Source organism: Bombyx mori, chromosome 25 (assembly GCF_030269925.1).
Source record: "Bombyx mori chromosome 25, ASM3026992v2".
NCBI lineage: Eukaryota > Metazoa > Arthropoda > Insecta > Lepidoptera > Bombycidae > Bombyx > Bombyx mori.
The window spans coordinates 5,648,121-5,665,885 of NC_085131.1; the positions used below are offsets into that span (position 1 = coordinate 5,648,121).

Below are 17,765 nucleotides of genomic sequence, written 5' to 3' on the forward strand. Positions count from 1 at the left end.
AACCGGCATACCTTTTTTTTGTCGATTCATCCGTTTGGACAGGCAAAGGATACACAGCCCATACAGCTAAGCCTTCCAATTATTTTTTAGCAAAAAGTCATTTTCATTAAATCTATACTGCTGTAGAGGTAATTTTTGTCTGTCTGTACAGTATCGATTGCATTCCGTTTAGTAAAGCAGTTTCTCCTAACACATGGCAAGTTTCAAAAACTTATAATGCGTTTTGTTATCAATGATCAACGTTTAGTTGCTATCTTTTTTTCAAATAAGTCTTTTTTTTGTTTTTACAGTTTTAAAAATATAATAAATACACGAAAATATTTGGATTGTTAAATATACCCTTTACAAATCAGACAACTTTTATAAGGAAACAAAAACTGCCGTTCATCTTTCACGATATCCCAGAAAAGTTTTTTTTAATTAATTTTACTACGAAAATTTTACACGGTTTTAGAACATACTTCACGGGTATGATAAAATACAAGCATAAATAAAATTAAATTTCGGTTTTATGAGCAAAATCGGATCTAATTTAATTTGTGAGATGTGATAATTGACACCTCTCGTTTTCATTTAGGCATATCGGAGTAATTGTATTTAGTGATCAGACTTTGTGCCTTTACTTTAGACAAAAATAAATGTTTTCTGATTAAAAAAGTCAGTTTTATTTTAAATATGGACGAATGTTCTAAATTTAAAAAAGGAAAATTTGGAATGGTTCGAATTCAGTGACATTGCGTGTGCGAAATGTAAATGGCTACCGTAATCACAGTTCGTTCATAACGTTTGCCTATGTTTACCAACGTAAAGCAACGTACGCTGTACATGCTGTTTTATTGTCTCTTCTTTATCCATAATAGGTTTTCCATTACTTTGGGTTAGGTAAAATTTCAAGGTTAATTTGCATTTTTGAAGTAATACGTTTTATTTAAATACAAAATTTGAATCAACTTTAGTGTAAATGGAATAATATATTAATAATAATTATAACATAATGATGATTAATATATGTATTTATAATAAAATAAAAAAACACGTGATAGAATGTATCTACACGCCATGCGGTTATTGCTTTTACTGGTGCTAAGGCGAAATGCGAGTCTGCACATGTACCTACCACTGTTCCGACTATTATTGCATTTTTTTTTTTTAATGTAGTGAGAGTAGTTATACAAGTCTCAAGGCACCTGACAACATTCACTTTGTGATGTAAATGATTTCCGGTACCAACTTTAAGTAAGCGTGTGCAGATATAGAGTACAATAACTACATAGTATAAAACAAAGTCGCTTTCTCTGTCCCTATATTTGTCTGTCCCTATGTAAGCTTAAATCTTTAAAACTACGCAAAGGATTTTGACGCGGTTTTTTTTAATAGATAGAGTGATTGAAGAGGAAGTTTTATATGTATAATAGCATCCATTAAATAGTGGACAAATGCTGTTATGTTTGAGGTTTCTAATGTGATGTAAATAATCAGTAATAAAATTTCATGTTTCCGAAGCGAAGCGAGGGCGGGTCGCTAGTAAATAATAATGCGCCATGAACGAACTCGCGCGGCGCTGAGCAGATTGCGGATTCTAGAAATTGTAGCTTTTTAAACCATTGTAAACACATGTAAAGTATTCCTTAAGATTCTCTTATTAAGTAATAAAAGTCAAATATTTTTAATTATTTATTAGTAGGTATACATTTCAATTGGTATGGCGAACATCAATACTAATAGTACCGAAATATAGACTTACTCATCTAAACATCAAAGAGGTAAAATCCCTAAAAATATATTTATCCAAATAAATAATGATAACAATTAAAAACATACAAAGTAAATAAAATAAAAAACTTAATAATATAAACAAATGTAAATGCAATGTAAACAAATATAGTATCTGTCACTGGAAAACTAAAGAAAACAAGCGTTACCATTTTTTCTTACAAACTTGTCTGTAATAAATTTGGTATGACTAATATTAAAATATTTTTTAAATACACTAACATTTATGCACTACGTTATTATGATTATAGCAGAAATATGTTTGATATACAATAATAATGTGTTTGTTATGACATCTCAAAATTTCAAGATGAAATCTAGTTTTATCCTCTAGCTGTGAATTTCAATGGTTTCTTTGAGTATTATGGAGATTCTTAATAATAGTAATTCACATAAATTTGTGGCTTTTGCCCGTTAAGATCTTCTGTAGTTATATTCTGTGGATTTTCAGTAGTTATATTATTTACCACAGTTTACATATATTTGTAAAATTTATTTTATTTATAAATATTGTAGGTAAATGTATTGAAGGAATAAATACAGAGATAAATAAAAAAGCAGCAAAAATTATTAATTTCCGTCAAAAAAGTATCGTATCATTATTAAAAATAGTATCCTGGAAAATTTATAAATATCATTAGCATACGTTTTGCATTTTAGTTACCTACGTAAAAATGCACAATGCATGCAATGTATAAAATGAGCACTTTATAATTGTGTAAATAATCATGTCATCGACGAACAAATTAGAAACAAACATAAAACATACATACGATAAAATAGTAATGTTTCGAGAAATCTACAATAATATTTATATTATTTAAAACAACATTCAGACACCAGTGTTCGGTTTGTTATCCTCTAAAATACGGAGTGTGTCAAATCGAAAAGAGCTATTTAAGATCCGGTTAAGTATTGCCTGCAATCTTGACCCTTGGGATCTTTTGTGAATATTATAGTTGTTGATGGTGACGAATTCAAAAGAAGTTATCTATATTATAAAATATACCATGAAAAATAGACATGCCCATTTTCTGCAAGCTCTCTGACTTGTCTTGAGGTAAAAATGTATTTATAACCTGCAAAACTCAAAATGGGGGTAGTTGAGATTTTGATTGATGTTTCTCAGTGTGTGTGTAACGGGTACATATCTTTGAATTCATCTTCCCAGTTTTTAAGCAAGTCCTCCAAATTTCTTTAAAAATAAGCCTGTAACGACTAAGTTGTCTCATCCTCAGTTCTATGAACCTATTTACGAATAAGTTTTAATACGTAAACCCGTTAAGGTTTTAACATTACACGCGTGTTTAGCCAATATCAATACTTAATAAAGATTTATTACACAATGGTATCATGACGTCACACGTTGATTTCGACACAGATCCGTTTATCAGTAATGTTTAAATAAATTATTGATAACTTTAATTGAGCGTATTGTGTATATTGCAGTATGTACTATACCGGTGTTGATGCTATCACCGGTCTTGATTCTAGTATTCATCATATGGAATCTGTGTCATATGTTATAATGATTTTCTTTTTATTGTTATAATAAAGTTGTTTTTATAAAACACCTAAGCCAAAAAGAGGTAAAATGATTATTTAACTTGTTTCTTATTCATTTCTAATGCATTTTTAGATTATAGGTAATATTGAAAACATGGTTGCTTTCATTATACACAACCAGTTTGTGGACTAAAAAACTTATCGCACTTGTTAAAAAATAAAGTAGGAAAGAAAAGTTTCTTATTATGGTGTATTTTAAGTTTTGTATCTGGAGTCTAAATGTTGTCTTAATTGTTAGAATAATTGCAATAGTTGCAATAATAAATTCGTAACTAATACTAATTTAATAATAATTCATGTCTCCCGATAACATGTCAGACTCTTCAGATTCTTCAGCCATTGCACTTCCATCAAAATTCTGAAATATTCGTGACACTAATTAAAATTCAAACCCCTGATGTCATAAATGAAATTCATATGAGATGCTTATGTACAAAAAAAAAAAACTAAAGTATCTTATTCAATTGAAACAAAAAGTTTACATTTGAGCTGTTAATTATAAAAAATTATTTACCGTTTCGTCAGTGATGCCCGGGTTACAATGCTCGGTCTGAAAAACAAAAACCAAACATCACATGACTTCTCTTATCAACACAGCAACAACGCATAGCTACATATATTTATAATAACTACAGTGTGGGTTATTTAATATTGCATTTACATTTTTTTTTTGCTGCAAACTTATGTAAGATCATAGTGAGCTAGAAAGTTCTGATATGCTAATAATTACACAGAAACTAAGAATTATTCATTTGTACTTAGCCTTGCCTCCCATACTAAACGCAGGGAGACGAAACTAATCCATGCTAGCACGTACACAAATATGTTTAATCATCATTGATCTAAGCCAGCGGTCGGGGAACTTTTTTAAATTATTACCCCAAAATATTTTTGTGTAAGATGATATTATCCCATAGCGAAGAACAAAAATAAACGAAATCGCTTCTTTTTAGTATCTTTCATATTATAGACCTCATGATAATTTTGAAAAGAAAAGAACAACTAAAAGCTTTACGATTCTAAAGAAGTTTCACTTCTATATTTTTTTTTACTCACAAAAGTTTCATTTTTACCCCCCAAAATTTCATTTTACCCCATTTGGGGTAATTTACCCCGGTTCCCCGACCGCTGATCTAAGCAAATTAAATAATGAATAAAAACAATTCGCAGTGCAAAGGTCAAATTCAAACATATCAACAAGGCTAAGCTTTAAAATTTTATAAAGGCTTTGTTATTACAACAGAAATAGCCGGAGCTGAGAAACAAATAGGATTCCATTCAAAGACTGGAGTGGTTTTAACGCTAACTCATGATTACATGCCAGAAAAAAATAGTACCTGTTGGACAGGATATGACTAACAGCACAGTTGCACTAGCGAAAAGTGCGTCTTATCTGTTAGTCCAGGAGTTCATGAAAAAAAAATAACGCTTCATTTTATTGCCATAACGGTTCACATATATTTATCAAGTGGACTTTTTTTTTATTGCTTAGATGTGTGGAAGAGCTCAGAGCCCACCTCGTTCTAAGTGGTTACTGGAGCCCATAGACATGTACAACGTAAATGCGCCATACACCTTGAAGTATAAGTTCTAAGGTCTCAATATAGTTACAACGGCTGCTCCACCTTTCAAACCGAAACGCATTACTGCTTCACGGCAGAAATAGGCGGGGCGGTGGTACCCAACCGTGCGGACTCACAAGGGGTCCTACCACCAGCACCTAATATGTTAGATAGTTAGAACCACTTTTTTAAATTAGTAATTAAACCCAAATTATATTTTTTTAAGTTGTTGAATTGAAAGAACGGACAGCCTGATGGACACCAGCAATGTCAGGGCAGTATTTTCCTACCTTCAACTACTTTTTAAATTTAATTTGAAATTTTATTTCCGGCAGCTTTAATGATTTTCAAAAAGGCATATGAAAAATGAGATTGAAAATTTATTGATCAATTCTGACCATGTGAGTGCAGTTAAGCGAGTCTATTTTGTCGGGAGATGTGTTGAGACACCTAAGGACCTGGAACTTATTATGTACTAAGATGGATGACACCTTTGTTCCTGTAATTATAGAATCCAGTAATTATTTAAAACCAATTCGCTAGTTAGTTGAGCTATCATCTAAACCGAATGAACAGATACGCACCACAACTTCGACGAGCAGCACAAGTACTTCATTCAATTTAGTGTTCTTTTTAGTTATTTGCCCCACGCGATGATTCAAGTCGTCTGTGTCTTTTATCATTTTCATGATTTTGTTTTTGTTATGCTGGAATCTGATACAAAAAAAAAACTGACATTCAAAATTTAAACATATAAACAAACAAAATAAATAATACTTTAAAAAAAACTAAAAATTTAAATTTATTAATTAATTAATTTATTTTTTAGTTGAATTTTATATAAAGCGTGTTTTTTAGTTTTTTTTAACTATTATTTATTTTTCATTTTTTAATTGAATTCCAATTTTTTCAATTTTTTTTTTCATTTTTTTTTTTAAATATTAAGTTGTCATCGATCCTCGATAAATTTACAAAGTTTGAATGAAATCTGGCCGTTTAAAGTGGGTCAAAATCGCATCTAAAGGAGTCAGTTACAAACATACAAATATACAACCATACATAAAGGTGAAGCTAATATAAAGCGTGTAAAAATGGATTTTCTGTAAAATCGGTTTATGGACGATATTTTTGCGTGATAACATCAGTAGCAGAACTATTAACATAGTTAATACACGTATTATGATTTAATAGAACTATTCGTATTGCTAGCGCTGACGTCACGCGAGAAGAGACATAAATGTGTCACAAGCCAACGCTTGAGCCGATCGCGCCCCTCTCGCTTGCATGTTCAGGCTTAGGCGGAACATTACATTTTTTCGTGCGTGCATTTCATTTTCATCGATTTTACCATTAGACACAGTCCACTGAGTTTCTCGCCGGATCTTCTCAGCGGATCGCGTTTCTGATCCGGTGGTAAATTCTGCGAAGCACTGCTCTTGCTAGGGCCAGTGTTAACATCACTCCGGTTTGAGCCCCTGAGCTCATGTACTAGTTAAGGTTACGCTGAAATAGCCTCTCAAGGCTATCAGCATTGGTAGGCATAGGTAAAAAAATAAAAAAAAATAAAAATCGATTTAAAAATCGTTACACGTCAAAAATTCATTCAAAACATGACATTTCATATTTCATTCAACACATTCAAAATTCATTCATTCAAATCATTTAACATTTCAAAATACAATCATTTTGATAAAAAATAACTACCATAAATTTTCTTCACACAAAAACACGTGTTACCTGAACTCGTTGACGTCACAGTTTCTGCATTTCTTGGATCCAGCCATTTCAGCGTACTCTGCGTACTCGTGCGTGGGTTGACTCACTGGGAAAACGAACCAAAAAAATTTAAATTCCACCATAGATTTAAACACCATTTATACACAAGTACCCTACAAGATATTATACACCAATAAAAAAACAATCAAAAAAGTATTTGTATGAAATTTAAATTAGTCTAGGCAGTCAGCCAAACTGCAACCGTTTTTAGCTGATTTTGAAAAAAGAAGGAGGTTCTGAGTTCGACTATAACACACTCATGTTACACATCAGATTTTTTTCTAAATGAATCCGTTTTTATGATTCTTTTTTTTTTTGAGAGCTTCGTCTCATGATACCGTTTAAATTTTATCAAGACCCGACCAGTAATAGCTTTTGAGTGATCCTTTTTTTAGTCTTTTTTTTGTTATTGCTTTGTGTTATTGGGAAATGTACATAATATGTATAACATGTACAAGTATGTATAATTATTTGTCACGTTCTACAGCTTAAATTTTCTGACGGATTTCAACTATATGGTGTCTTTAGATTCGTGTTAGTAGTAAGGTTGTTTAACATGGTATTTATTAAGAAAATAAATCTGCAAAAATAAAAAATAGAATAATAATTATTCATTGCAATCTCTCATATTTATTTATTTATTTATTACACTTCATGTAAAATTTACATTGGCGGACTTAATGCCTAAGGCATTCTCTACCAGTCAACCAAAGGTAGTGCAGAGTGGATAGTGGTAGGTGCAATGAAATTTATATTAAGTTACAAAAAGTATATACATACATACACACATACATATAATAGTTTATATAGTATTAAAAGGAATATATTAATAAATTTCCTTAACAAATAACTTCATCTTAATAAGTTCATGATGATTCCGCTAACTTTTCCAACAACATTCGCCGAACCCTTAACTTGAACGCTCGGTTCGTGCAACGGTTAGTAATAGTCCTGATCTCGAGAGGAAGTGCATTCCATAGCAGAACAGATTGCACGACGAAAGAGTAGTATAGTATTAGAGTCATATAGTACATGTAACTAAATTCTTTAGTTATAATCGGTCTATAATGAATGTTACTGATTAATAAATTAAAATTAAGGATCGTGCGTGAGAAGGTGATACAGAAGGGCGGTCACGACACTCAGCAGTGAAGGAATACAACGCAAGGAGGGGAAGGAGGATAATGGAGGATGAATGTTGCAATGAGTGTGTACCTGCGACACTGCGTCGCTTCACCGTCGTCTTCATAACCCAATCTATCCTTTACAGCAACCGTCGGTTCAAGGCGTGGAAGAGCCTCTGTCCACCACAGTTAACCAAAAGAGAAATTGGCAGTATTCTATGTGTCTAATATCCTTTACTACTTACCGGGTTCTTCCATTTCTGTCCACTGCCTCTTCGTAGGAGACATTACAGTGGCGTATGGATTTTGCACTATAGGCGTATTGGGCGGAGCGTTCGGGTAACCTGTGCTCGTACTGTAGATAAAAAAATTAAAAGTACATAGCTACAAAAATTTATCATTTATAATCTGTGCTGCGAGGCTAAGGCTGTCCACTAATGTTAAGTTTGAAATGCTTGAAAAAAGTAGATAAAGTTGTAGTGACAAACACAGCTATCATGCCTATACTAGACGCCAAGATCTTTTGATCTAATAAAAGAAACTTTGTATACCGACATTCATTGTAACAAGTTAAGCTTCTCGTTTTGGACTTTTTCTTCGATAGTATAGAGTATGCTTTATTGTACACAAATTAGAATTATAATGTATAATGGACAGTTTTTTTCGGGTTTAATAGCGATGATTTTCTTCGTGTCAACTGAAAAGTTGTTTTTCTATCTTCCAAACAGACTTTCATTGACGGGCAGTTGCCTATATCACTGGAATATTAACAAAAAAATGCCTCAACGTATGGTCAAATGGCGTTCAACTCACCTGTGAGGATAAGATGGATGCCCACTATAATATGCCATCTCGGGCGACGATTCTGAAAAATAGATTTCCAAGTAATAATAAATAGTTTCATACCAAATAAATGCGAGATATTTTCGTTGTGAGCGAATCGAGAATCGAGTAAAGAGTACTTACTGTCTTCCATTTCCGGCCATTGCTTCTCGTATGGATTTTGCATCATGCTTATATTCGAAGCATTTGTGTACATCGGAACAGAAGTGGTGCTGTAGACAGAGAACGTTTTTATAATTTATGTTTTTTGGGTTTCGAAGGTTAAGCAAAGTAAAAGTTTTGCTAAGGCAAGATAATATCATTGTTGCTGATGAAGGTTAATTGTTGATAATATTATTGTTGGTGTAGACTTGAAAATTATCCAGTTTTGTTTGCAGTCTAACCAGATTAGCAACAAGATTGTTAGCACATAACAATCGTGGGCGGTTTACCGTAGTATTTTAGTCATATTTTAAATTCGAGTATTCTGAGAGTAACGAGCCAAGTTACTTTTAGTTTTCAGTATAAATTCTTTGATTCTTTGAATCTAATCATTTTAATATAGCGTAAAACATACCTATGAGGGTATGTAGTGCCGGTATAATTCGCCGATAGCTCGGATGATGTTTCTGAAAGGGATTTTACGTAACAAGTCATAACAATTTTAAACCACTATTAAGGATATATCGTAAGTCGAAGTGGAAAGATATCCACCGATCTACTAGTAATGGCTGGGGAAGCCGTTCTATAATACAATACCTAATCGGGACCGTGACGTCACACTTCGACTTCGACATTGTCTTAAAGGAGGATAGCGGCATTCGTTCGAAGTGAATCAGGAAAAGTGAGGTGATTCTCACTCAGCGTACCTTTTTTATTGCTTAGATTGGTGGACGACTTCGCAGCCCACCTGGTGTTAAGTGGTTACTGGAGCTAATAGACATCTACAACGTAAATGCGCCACCCACCTTGAGATATAAGTTCTAAGGTCTCAAATGTAGTATTTAGCGTGATCTAGGTTTTTTTTTCCAGGAAATCGAATTCGTCGAACCTACACACGAGACCATTCATAATAACTCTCGAGAACAGACGTTACGAAAACCGGTGACAGAGTGGAGGTGAGAGACAGTACAAAAACGGTGGACTTAATAGCCAACCGAGGAGATCCATGTCCACGCCCCCGACGTCTTCCCTTCGATCATGGCGGAACTGAATTGATCGGACTTCTAAAGAGCCTTAAGAATCGAGTTTTCCCCCGCCTTTAGAAGTTCAGTATTTATATTATAACCTAATATAGTACAGGGTTTTGTCCGGAATATCTTCGTTACCGTAATCACTCCTTTTGGTCATGAACGAGAACACTGCTGCTCATTCTTCGCTCAATCTTTTAGTCGTATTTTACGACGCCTCCCGGTATTACTGTGGTAATCCTATTCGAGATCACTTACAAAAGATACAAACACGCACAAACAGCAAACAATATTTTAGTGCTTATTTTCTAATTTGCTTTTTGAAATCGGAGGGTGAGTGACTTAGCATTTGACTTTTATTTGGTTCGCCATACGATCTATAGCGTAATTTAATTTTACCGGTAACGATTTTTTTAAAATACATGTTATCGGATAATATTTATGTTGTAAATCTAAATCTTAAAGTATCAGTAATATACTATTAGTATGTATATTAAAATAAAAATACCATCCACCACGATAGTATATAATATTTTACCTTTGGTTTTAGCTGGAGGTAGGACTGTTTTTTTCTTAATATGGCTCAATGTATTTGGTGGTAAATAGCCCGTTCTGAAGAAATGTTCTTTCTCGTGCACTGTGGCGTGAGCATATGAACATTCTGCACGTGTGCACTTTTTATTTTCAAAATCAATACAGAATTTGTAAACTCCTTTAAGTTGGGAATGTATTATTTTGTGGAGATATCTACATGACGCACCACGATTGCAAGTGTTACGCACAAAATTACGACACATGGTCTCTTCGACGTCATTAGGCTTTTCATAATTCTCAGTTGGATCTTTCTTGATATTTATGGTTATTGAAGGTGTCTCCTCGTCATCATTGATTTCCTTTTTGAAATTTGCAAGGAGTGGTTCCGGCGGCGGCAGCGGTGGGCGGTTAGGTAATGGTGGATGAACCTTCTCTGTCTGCTCATGTTTCTTTCTTTTCATCGCTTCTGCTTCTGAGATTTCTGCTACTCCATGATATTGGGGCGAGTGACTCTCCTCCCCGATCTTGTATTTTAAGTATTTTTTCATAAGTCTGAAGTTCGGCGATGGCCGAAAATTGACAGAATCTTCATCCCCTATACTCGGGAACTTTGTATTGCCTAAAACGTAACAAATATGTTACTATATATATTGTTTACTTACCTTATAAGTGCTATTTAGCCCAGTTAAGAAACGAAAGCGCTTGCGCTTTAAAAAATAAATCTGGCCAATCGTATATTCTATCGTTTCGTATATTATATAATTAGAGGCATTTGAACAATCGCATCGCTCGATAAAAAAAGTACAGCGGACTTCTTATCCTTTTGGGGCATAGCGACTTCATAAAATAGTATTAATAAAACAAAACTATAAGGTTTTTTTTAAATGTTTCACGTTTCTGTTATTCATTTAAAAAAAAAAACTGTTTCGATGGCATCTAAATTTCAAAACTAAATAGATCATGCAATGAGCTGGAGTGCATGTAGTACAATACTAAAACGGATCATCTCCAATCGCAGACATCCGCTCGGCCCTTGTTATCACATCCGTTCCGGCGCTAATGGAAAAAGGATGTGGAGCTCGAATCGCCATTCGCTCCGTCCTCAAAGCTTTGCTGAATCGTGACTAAGGATACTTCAGCTTGTGGGTGACGAAGGTGCTTTCTACGATAATTACCGACATCCTATCGGAAAGAAACCCACAAAGGAGTGCTGGTTTTTTTTTATTGCTTAGGTGGGTGGACAAGCTCACAGCCCACCTGGTGTTAAGTGGTTACTGGAGCCCATAGACATCAGCAAAGTAAATGCGCTAACCACCTTGAGATTGATTTTGCTAAGGTTTCAGTGTAGTTACAACCGCTGCCCCGTCCTTCAAACCAAAACGCATTACTGCTTCACGGCAGAAATAGGCAGGGCGGTGGTACCCACCCGTGCGGCCTCACAAGGGTTCCTACCACCAGTACAGCGTCTGCGACGTGGATTCGGCACAGCATATGTTTGCGATTTTTTTCGCACGGGACGGGCAGCAATGTGTCCTTATCACTACTACTACTACATTAGTTCGGGTGCAAAAAAAAAGTTCCAGCGATAATGTTTAACGGGTCAAAATTCTGCGACACTCGGAGCTTTTTTCGTATCTAAGAATGAGAGATGGCCCGTAAGCTTTTCCGATTTCAACAGGACAGATGGACCAACACGGACACAGCAGGAAAAGGGTTGGGTTTGTTAACATCTGCTCGAGTGCTTCCGGAGACTTAATAGCTCGAAGGCAGCTGTTTCGCGAATGCACCTAATACCGGATCGGAATCGGAACCTGCCGAGTAGATCCCACGAAAAACTCAGCGGGCTAAAAATAAACAAGATAACAAAGACAAAATTGTGACAATCATATGTCACTGTTTCGTTAAAAATATGCTAATCTCATCAGAACTTGATTACAATGGAAAACACTTTATATCAAACATTTAAAAACTTAATGTTTTTTTTTAGTATCCGCAAATTTACTAATACGTAATTATAACTCATTGTAAACTAAGTATTTTGGGTGTATTAATTCTACGTTTAAGAGCGACACTTATACCTACCTCATATGTGCAATTGTCCTGTGTAGTTGCCGTCGTCTAGGAAGCCTTAATTTAAATTTGAGCCAATAAATTTGATATAAATCCGTGTCAGAAACTGAAGTCAGGCGCCCAGGGTCGGTAATGCGGCGGCGCAAAGTGATGGGCGTGGCGAAATCGTAGCGTAGGGCGCAGCGATACTGCACATCGTCAATACAGGTAGACTTGATTGCAGAATATCTATATTTGTTGATATAACTAGTGACGTGCATCGCGTTTTTTTATTTAATATTGTACAAATTGTACATTAATGAGTTTGGTACGTGATAAACGTAAAAGAAAAACCAATCAATGGCCTAAGTATTTTTTAATGGCACCGAAAGAATATTATTAGAATCTACGCATCGCTTATCGCCAGGCTGTTTATTGTCGTTTTTTATATAATCGAGTGAACGAGCTCACAACTTATCGGTGTTAGGTGGTTAGGGCCCATAGACATCAACAACGTAAACGCCGCCATCCACCATCCACATTAAGCTATATCGGCGCAACCCAACCTTCAAATCGGAACGCATTATTGCGAAGTAATTTTTGAAATGACACAATACAACGTATGTATGGCAGTATGAGATACACGTCGTATGTCATATAATAATATATGTATGTACTTATAAGTTTGTATATATACGCACGTACCTACATACTTGATGTTTAAACATATGAATAATCAGATAAAACACAAATGATAACCTGGACCTCAACTATAATTCTTTGCCGTGTAAAAACAGAGACAAATACACTTACATATTTATATTTTATATAGTTTAAATATAAACAACCGTCAATGATACAGGATTTAAATGTATAACAAACATAATCAAGACGTTGTAGGTAATGGCCACAATGTTTTGATTACGTTTATTATGAATTTTGTTAAAGAGTCTTAATAATATTTTTTACTGAAATGGTATAGAAATTATATATTTATTTATTTTTTGGTGAATGAGAACAGTTTACTCTGTGTTATTTTTATAATGTAGCCATGATATTGCCTTCACGGACTTTTATATTTTATCTTTATTGTAAACAAATAACACAAAGATAAAAAATATGAATATTACATGTACAAAGACGAATTTAATTATGTAATGAGTTATCTTCCAAACAAAGACGGGGCGACAACTATAAATAAGGGTAAAATGTAAGACAACAGAAATGCAATATTCACTATTTATGTATTATATATGTATATATAAATTAACGGATATTTATGATAACATACATATAATAGTACAGGATAATAAACTTAGTGCCCAATCTTATTAGACTGGGAATGAGTGTAAGATATAAACCTACCATAGAGAAATTGGGACAGACAATAAATTACTTGTTATGTGCGAAAAATATAAACGCAGATTTTTTTATGACAACACACAAAGACGACCGTTCACTTACGAAAAAGCCTTGACGCTACCGAATCGATAATTACACCAATTCGGCCTGGAAATCCAAGAAACGGTCATAAAACCGGAATCCCATTTTTTTTATTGCTTAGATAGTCGGACGAGCTCACGGGCCACCTAGTGTTCAGTGGTTAGCGGAGCTCATAGACATCTACAACGTAAAAGCCGTCACCCACCTTGAGACATGAGTTCCGAGGTCTCACCCTTTTAACAGTACAACGGTTGCCCCGCCCTTTAAACGGAAACGCATTACTGATTCACGGCAGAAATAGGCAGGGTGGTGGTACCTACCCGTGCGGACTTACAAAACGTCCTACCAGAAGTAATCCCGCAAATTATGACTTTGCGAGTTTGATTTTTATTGCACGATGTTATTCCTTCATCGTGGAAGTCAAACATGAACATTTGTTAAACACGTATTTAATTGAAAAAATGATATCTGCCGGCGGGATTCGAGCGCCGATGCATTGCTACATACGAATGCACCGGACGTTTTATCTTTTAGGCCACGACGACTTCGAAAATAAAACCAGACTTTGAAACTTCGAAACTCGAGAACTTCGTAAATTTAAAATAAAACCGAAAATAAAACCAGATATACTGATTCTGAAAACGTTCCAGTTTTTTGGGCCGTATGGCAAACCTCCTAAGGGGTCCCGGTCACTCAGGAGGCACGCGGTATATGTAGGACTGCCAAGATGGTGTAGGCCACCTACTACAAAACTCCCCTCAACACTCGTCTTAAATCTACGTAATCATGGTGTAATAATGTTTTACTGGTGTTAGGACCTCTTGTGAGTCCGCGCGGGTAAGTACCCCCACCCTGCCTATTTTTGCCGTGAAGCAGTAATGCGTTTCTGTTTGAAGGGCGGGGCAGTCGTTGTAACTATAGTTGAGACCTTAGAACTGATATATTAAGGTGGGTGGCGCATTTACGTCGTAGATGTCTATGGGCTCCAGTAACCACTTAACACCAGGTGGGCTGTGAGCTCGTCCACCCATCTAAACAATAAAAAATAAAAAAAACACTTTTTTATCTTTTTACAAAACAACTTATCTCTACGAAAACTGTCTGATCTGTTTAGTACATCTTGCATTAATTTTATTTCCAATAGAAAAGCACTAAAGGGAAACTTCGAAATTAGGATAAAATTGTTGGTTTGTAAATATAGTTACAAAACTATATTTCAATAAATATCGAGGTGATCCTTAAAAAACTTAAATTGCTCCTTGTGGCTATATCCGAGTTCGAATCCTGAAGACGTTTTTTTTAATGGATGTTAATTTAATGGATTTTAATTTGCACAATCAAGGAATAAAAAATAAAGACAAAAATCTAGACATGGAAAATCACTTGTCTTGACTACCTGCAAGTTACCTTAAGTAGGTACCATTTTCTTGCCTATTTCTGTCCAAAGCATTAATTAGTTTCCAATTTATTTAAAGGTTTTATGTGAGTGACCATGTACAATGCTCATTTCCAATGCTCTGTAGGGGTAGATCAGCTGATAAGCTTTCATACTCACAATGTAATTCTAAGCATAGAAAGTGCACAAAGAAATATGCTTTACTCCTATCTTGTATACTGGTAAAACTGACTCATTTGAGAAATCATACAGACAAAAAATATATGTATAATTTTGTTGATTATTGCATATATGGGAGACCTTGTGATTATTGTTACTGGAACATTCAGAGGTGATCCAATCCACATTAAAAAACAATGACCAAACCATATGACCTACTACACAAATGTTAGGCATTAAAGAAGGCATATTCACAACTTCATTCACTGGTGGTAGGACTTGTACTGGTGGTAGGACATCTTGTGAGTCCATACGGGTCAGTACCACTACTCTGCCTATTTCTTCCGTAAAGAAGTAAGTCGTTTCGGTTTGTAGAGTGGGGTAGCCGTTGTACTGTAAAAACTGTAATCTTAGAACCAAAACTCAAGATAGTTGATGGTATTTACGTTATAGATCTCTATGGGCTCCGGTAACTACTTAACTTAAGGCACTTAAGCAATAAAAATAAATAAACAAAAGGCAAGTATCTAAAGGTCATTTAAAAAAACTTTAATTGGAGTAGCATAACAGTAGTACTTTTGGGATTTTGGATTTATTTTAAATTCTAGACAAAACATGGGGATCGCACACATGTCACATATTTGTTCTATAGCCTTATAATGAGACCCATGATTAAATATGGCACATTGGTAATTGACAACAATAATGGGTAAACTTAACCAGTTTCTAACCTTGTTCGGTTAATACAATATGTTTAAAAAAATGCCCACAACTGCACTAAAACAAAGTCAAAATATTCATCTATAGGACTTTTATATTTAAGTACAAACAGCTTGTTAAGCCTTTAAATTGAAGAATGTAGGCTCACGAAGCAAAATCTACAGAATTTCATTACTTTCAAAGGGTAGAAAGACCCAATACAAAACTAAAGCTAAAAGATTGCTAAAGTGAAAAAATCTAAGACATATCTAAGAGTATAATCAAACTGTTATAGCTTACATCCCATCACCCCTATGATGGGCAGTTAGGATCAAGGATCAAAGTTGGGTGCTCCTAAAATGTACCTTCATTCTATACCTAGTTAGTCTAATTCTTTGCAAAATATTGACCAACAGATTAGTTAAGCGTATTCTAAGATGTGGTTAAATATCAATATAAACAATCAGTACAGAAGCTCAATTTTTACTTATTAAGAAGTGGTAGGGCGCTTTTAGCTTGCACGAGCAGGACCACTATCGTGCCTATTTCTGCCGCAAAGTACTAACATTAGTTGAGTCATGAGCTCGTTCTTTCCATATAAGCAATAAAAAATTAAAAACAATAGGGTTTACCTGTTTCTGAAATTTGCATTTATTTCTTTTATCTCTGTAACTTATTCTTATATTGTCTTCCTATAAATTCACAAAAACAACATTATTTACATACAACACAGAATACAGATTAGGCAGGCACTTTGGGGTGGACAATATTAAGTGTATAATCTATGTTGTGGAGCACAGATTAATTAGATAATGATGGCTCAATGAATTGGGCCCCCTTTTTTGATTTTCGGTTTTATTTTTATTTTTAATTGTTTGTTCGTCATTTGTTCGTTAACCGCGATCACGCGCTGCGGACGTCGCAGCGCGGCAACGTTCTCGCGGGTCAGCGCATGGCACCAGGCGGGTGCTCTGTAAAGTGTCATAGAGCGCACCACCCCCATGTAGAGGCGGCGCGCCACCTGATCGGGACCCCCGACGTTAGGAAGAAGCCGGCTGAAGGAGCCGGCCGTCGCCATCAGTCGAGGGCCCAATTTCTCAAAGTGAGCGCGGAAGCTCCACCGACCACGTCAAACCGAACCCTGTGAAGCATTTTTTTTAATTGTTTTCTCTTAATACAGGATATTTTCATTAAAATAATCTTTACATAAAACTTCGCAGTCATACTCAAGCACTGTAAAACTTATGTGTTGCAATTCCTTTTTAGTATTTATTTCAATATTTGGAGTTATGGAAAATAACTAACTTTTAAAATAGAGACTCTTCTACTAATTATCTATAGTTCAAATTCCGAGCCTAAATATTTTTGTTGACAGTTACTTCTCTGTTGCCCTGAAATTTAATGCTTCCGCAAGATTTGTTACTTTCTCTCAGATCACACTTTTGACCCAGAATTTGAATGATCTGCTAGGAAATATGGATTATTTTGCAGATGAGATCATATGCCGCCAGCTACCAGTTTGTCTTGGGGCACATCTAGAGAGAGACTATCGAAACCTGGGTTCGAGTTGTCGAATTCTTTATGGCGGGGCTTAATATAGGTTTCATATAAGTATAATTTCAGTCATGATTTGAGTTTGATCAGTATACGACTCTGTCATTTGTTTAAAATC

General features: G+C 34.9%; 1 protein-coding gene across 2 annotated transcripts; it reads right to left on the reverse strand.

Annotated features, from left to right (window-relative positions):
- Positions 1-1,661: 1,661 nt before the first annotated feature.
- Positions 1,662-16,875, reverse strand: LOC101738733 (uncharacterized). Of its 2 annotated transcripts, none has more exons than XM_004924491.5 (10): positions 16,726-16,875; positions 10,352-10,966; positions 9,201-9,252; positions 8,768-8,856; positions 8,615-8,666; positions 8,047-8,156; positions 6,639-6,723; positions 5,486-5,615; positions 3,854-3,889; positions 1,662-3,697 (listed from the first exon to the last, which is right to left on the reverse strand). In XM_004924491.5, the coding sequence occupies exons 1-10, from the start codon at positions 16,742-16,744 to the stop codon at positions 3,623-3,625; spliced, it is 1,263 nt and encodes a 420-aa protein (XP_004924548.1). In that variant the 5' UTR covers positions 16,745-16,875; the 3' UTR covers positions 1,662-3,622. The 2 variants fall into 2 exon arrangements, with proteins under 2 accessions (XP_004924548.1, XP_062532112.1); XM_062676128.1 differs by lacking the exon at positions 1,662-3,697 and adding an exon at positions 4,677-4,732 and having other exon boundaries at positions 3,856-3,889.
- Positions 16,876-17,765: the final 890 nt, after the last annotated feature.

Coding starts and splice junctions, on each gene's coding strand:
- LOC101738733 (XM_004924491.5), bottom strand. Junction 5,616..6,638: donor TGTGACGTCAACGAGTTCAG/GTAACACGTGTT, acceptor TTTTTGTATCAG/ATTCCAGCATAACAAAAACA. Junction 3,698..3,853: donor CGGGCATCACTGACGAAACG/GTAAATAATTTT, acceptor CGAATATTTCAG/AATTTTGATGGAAGTGCAAT.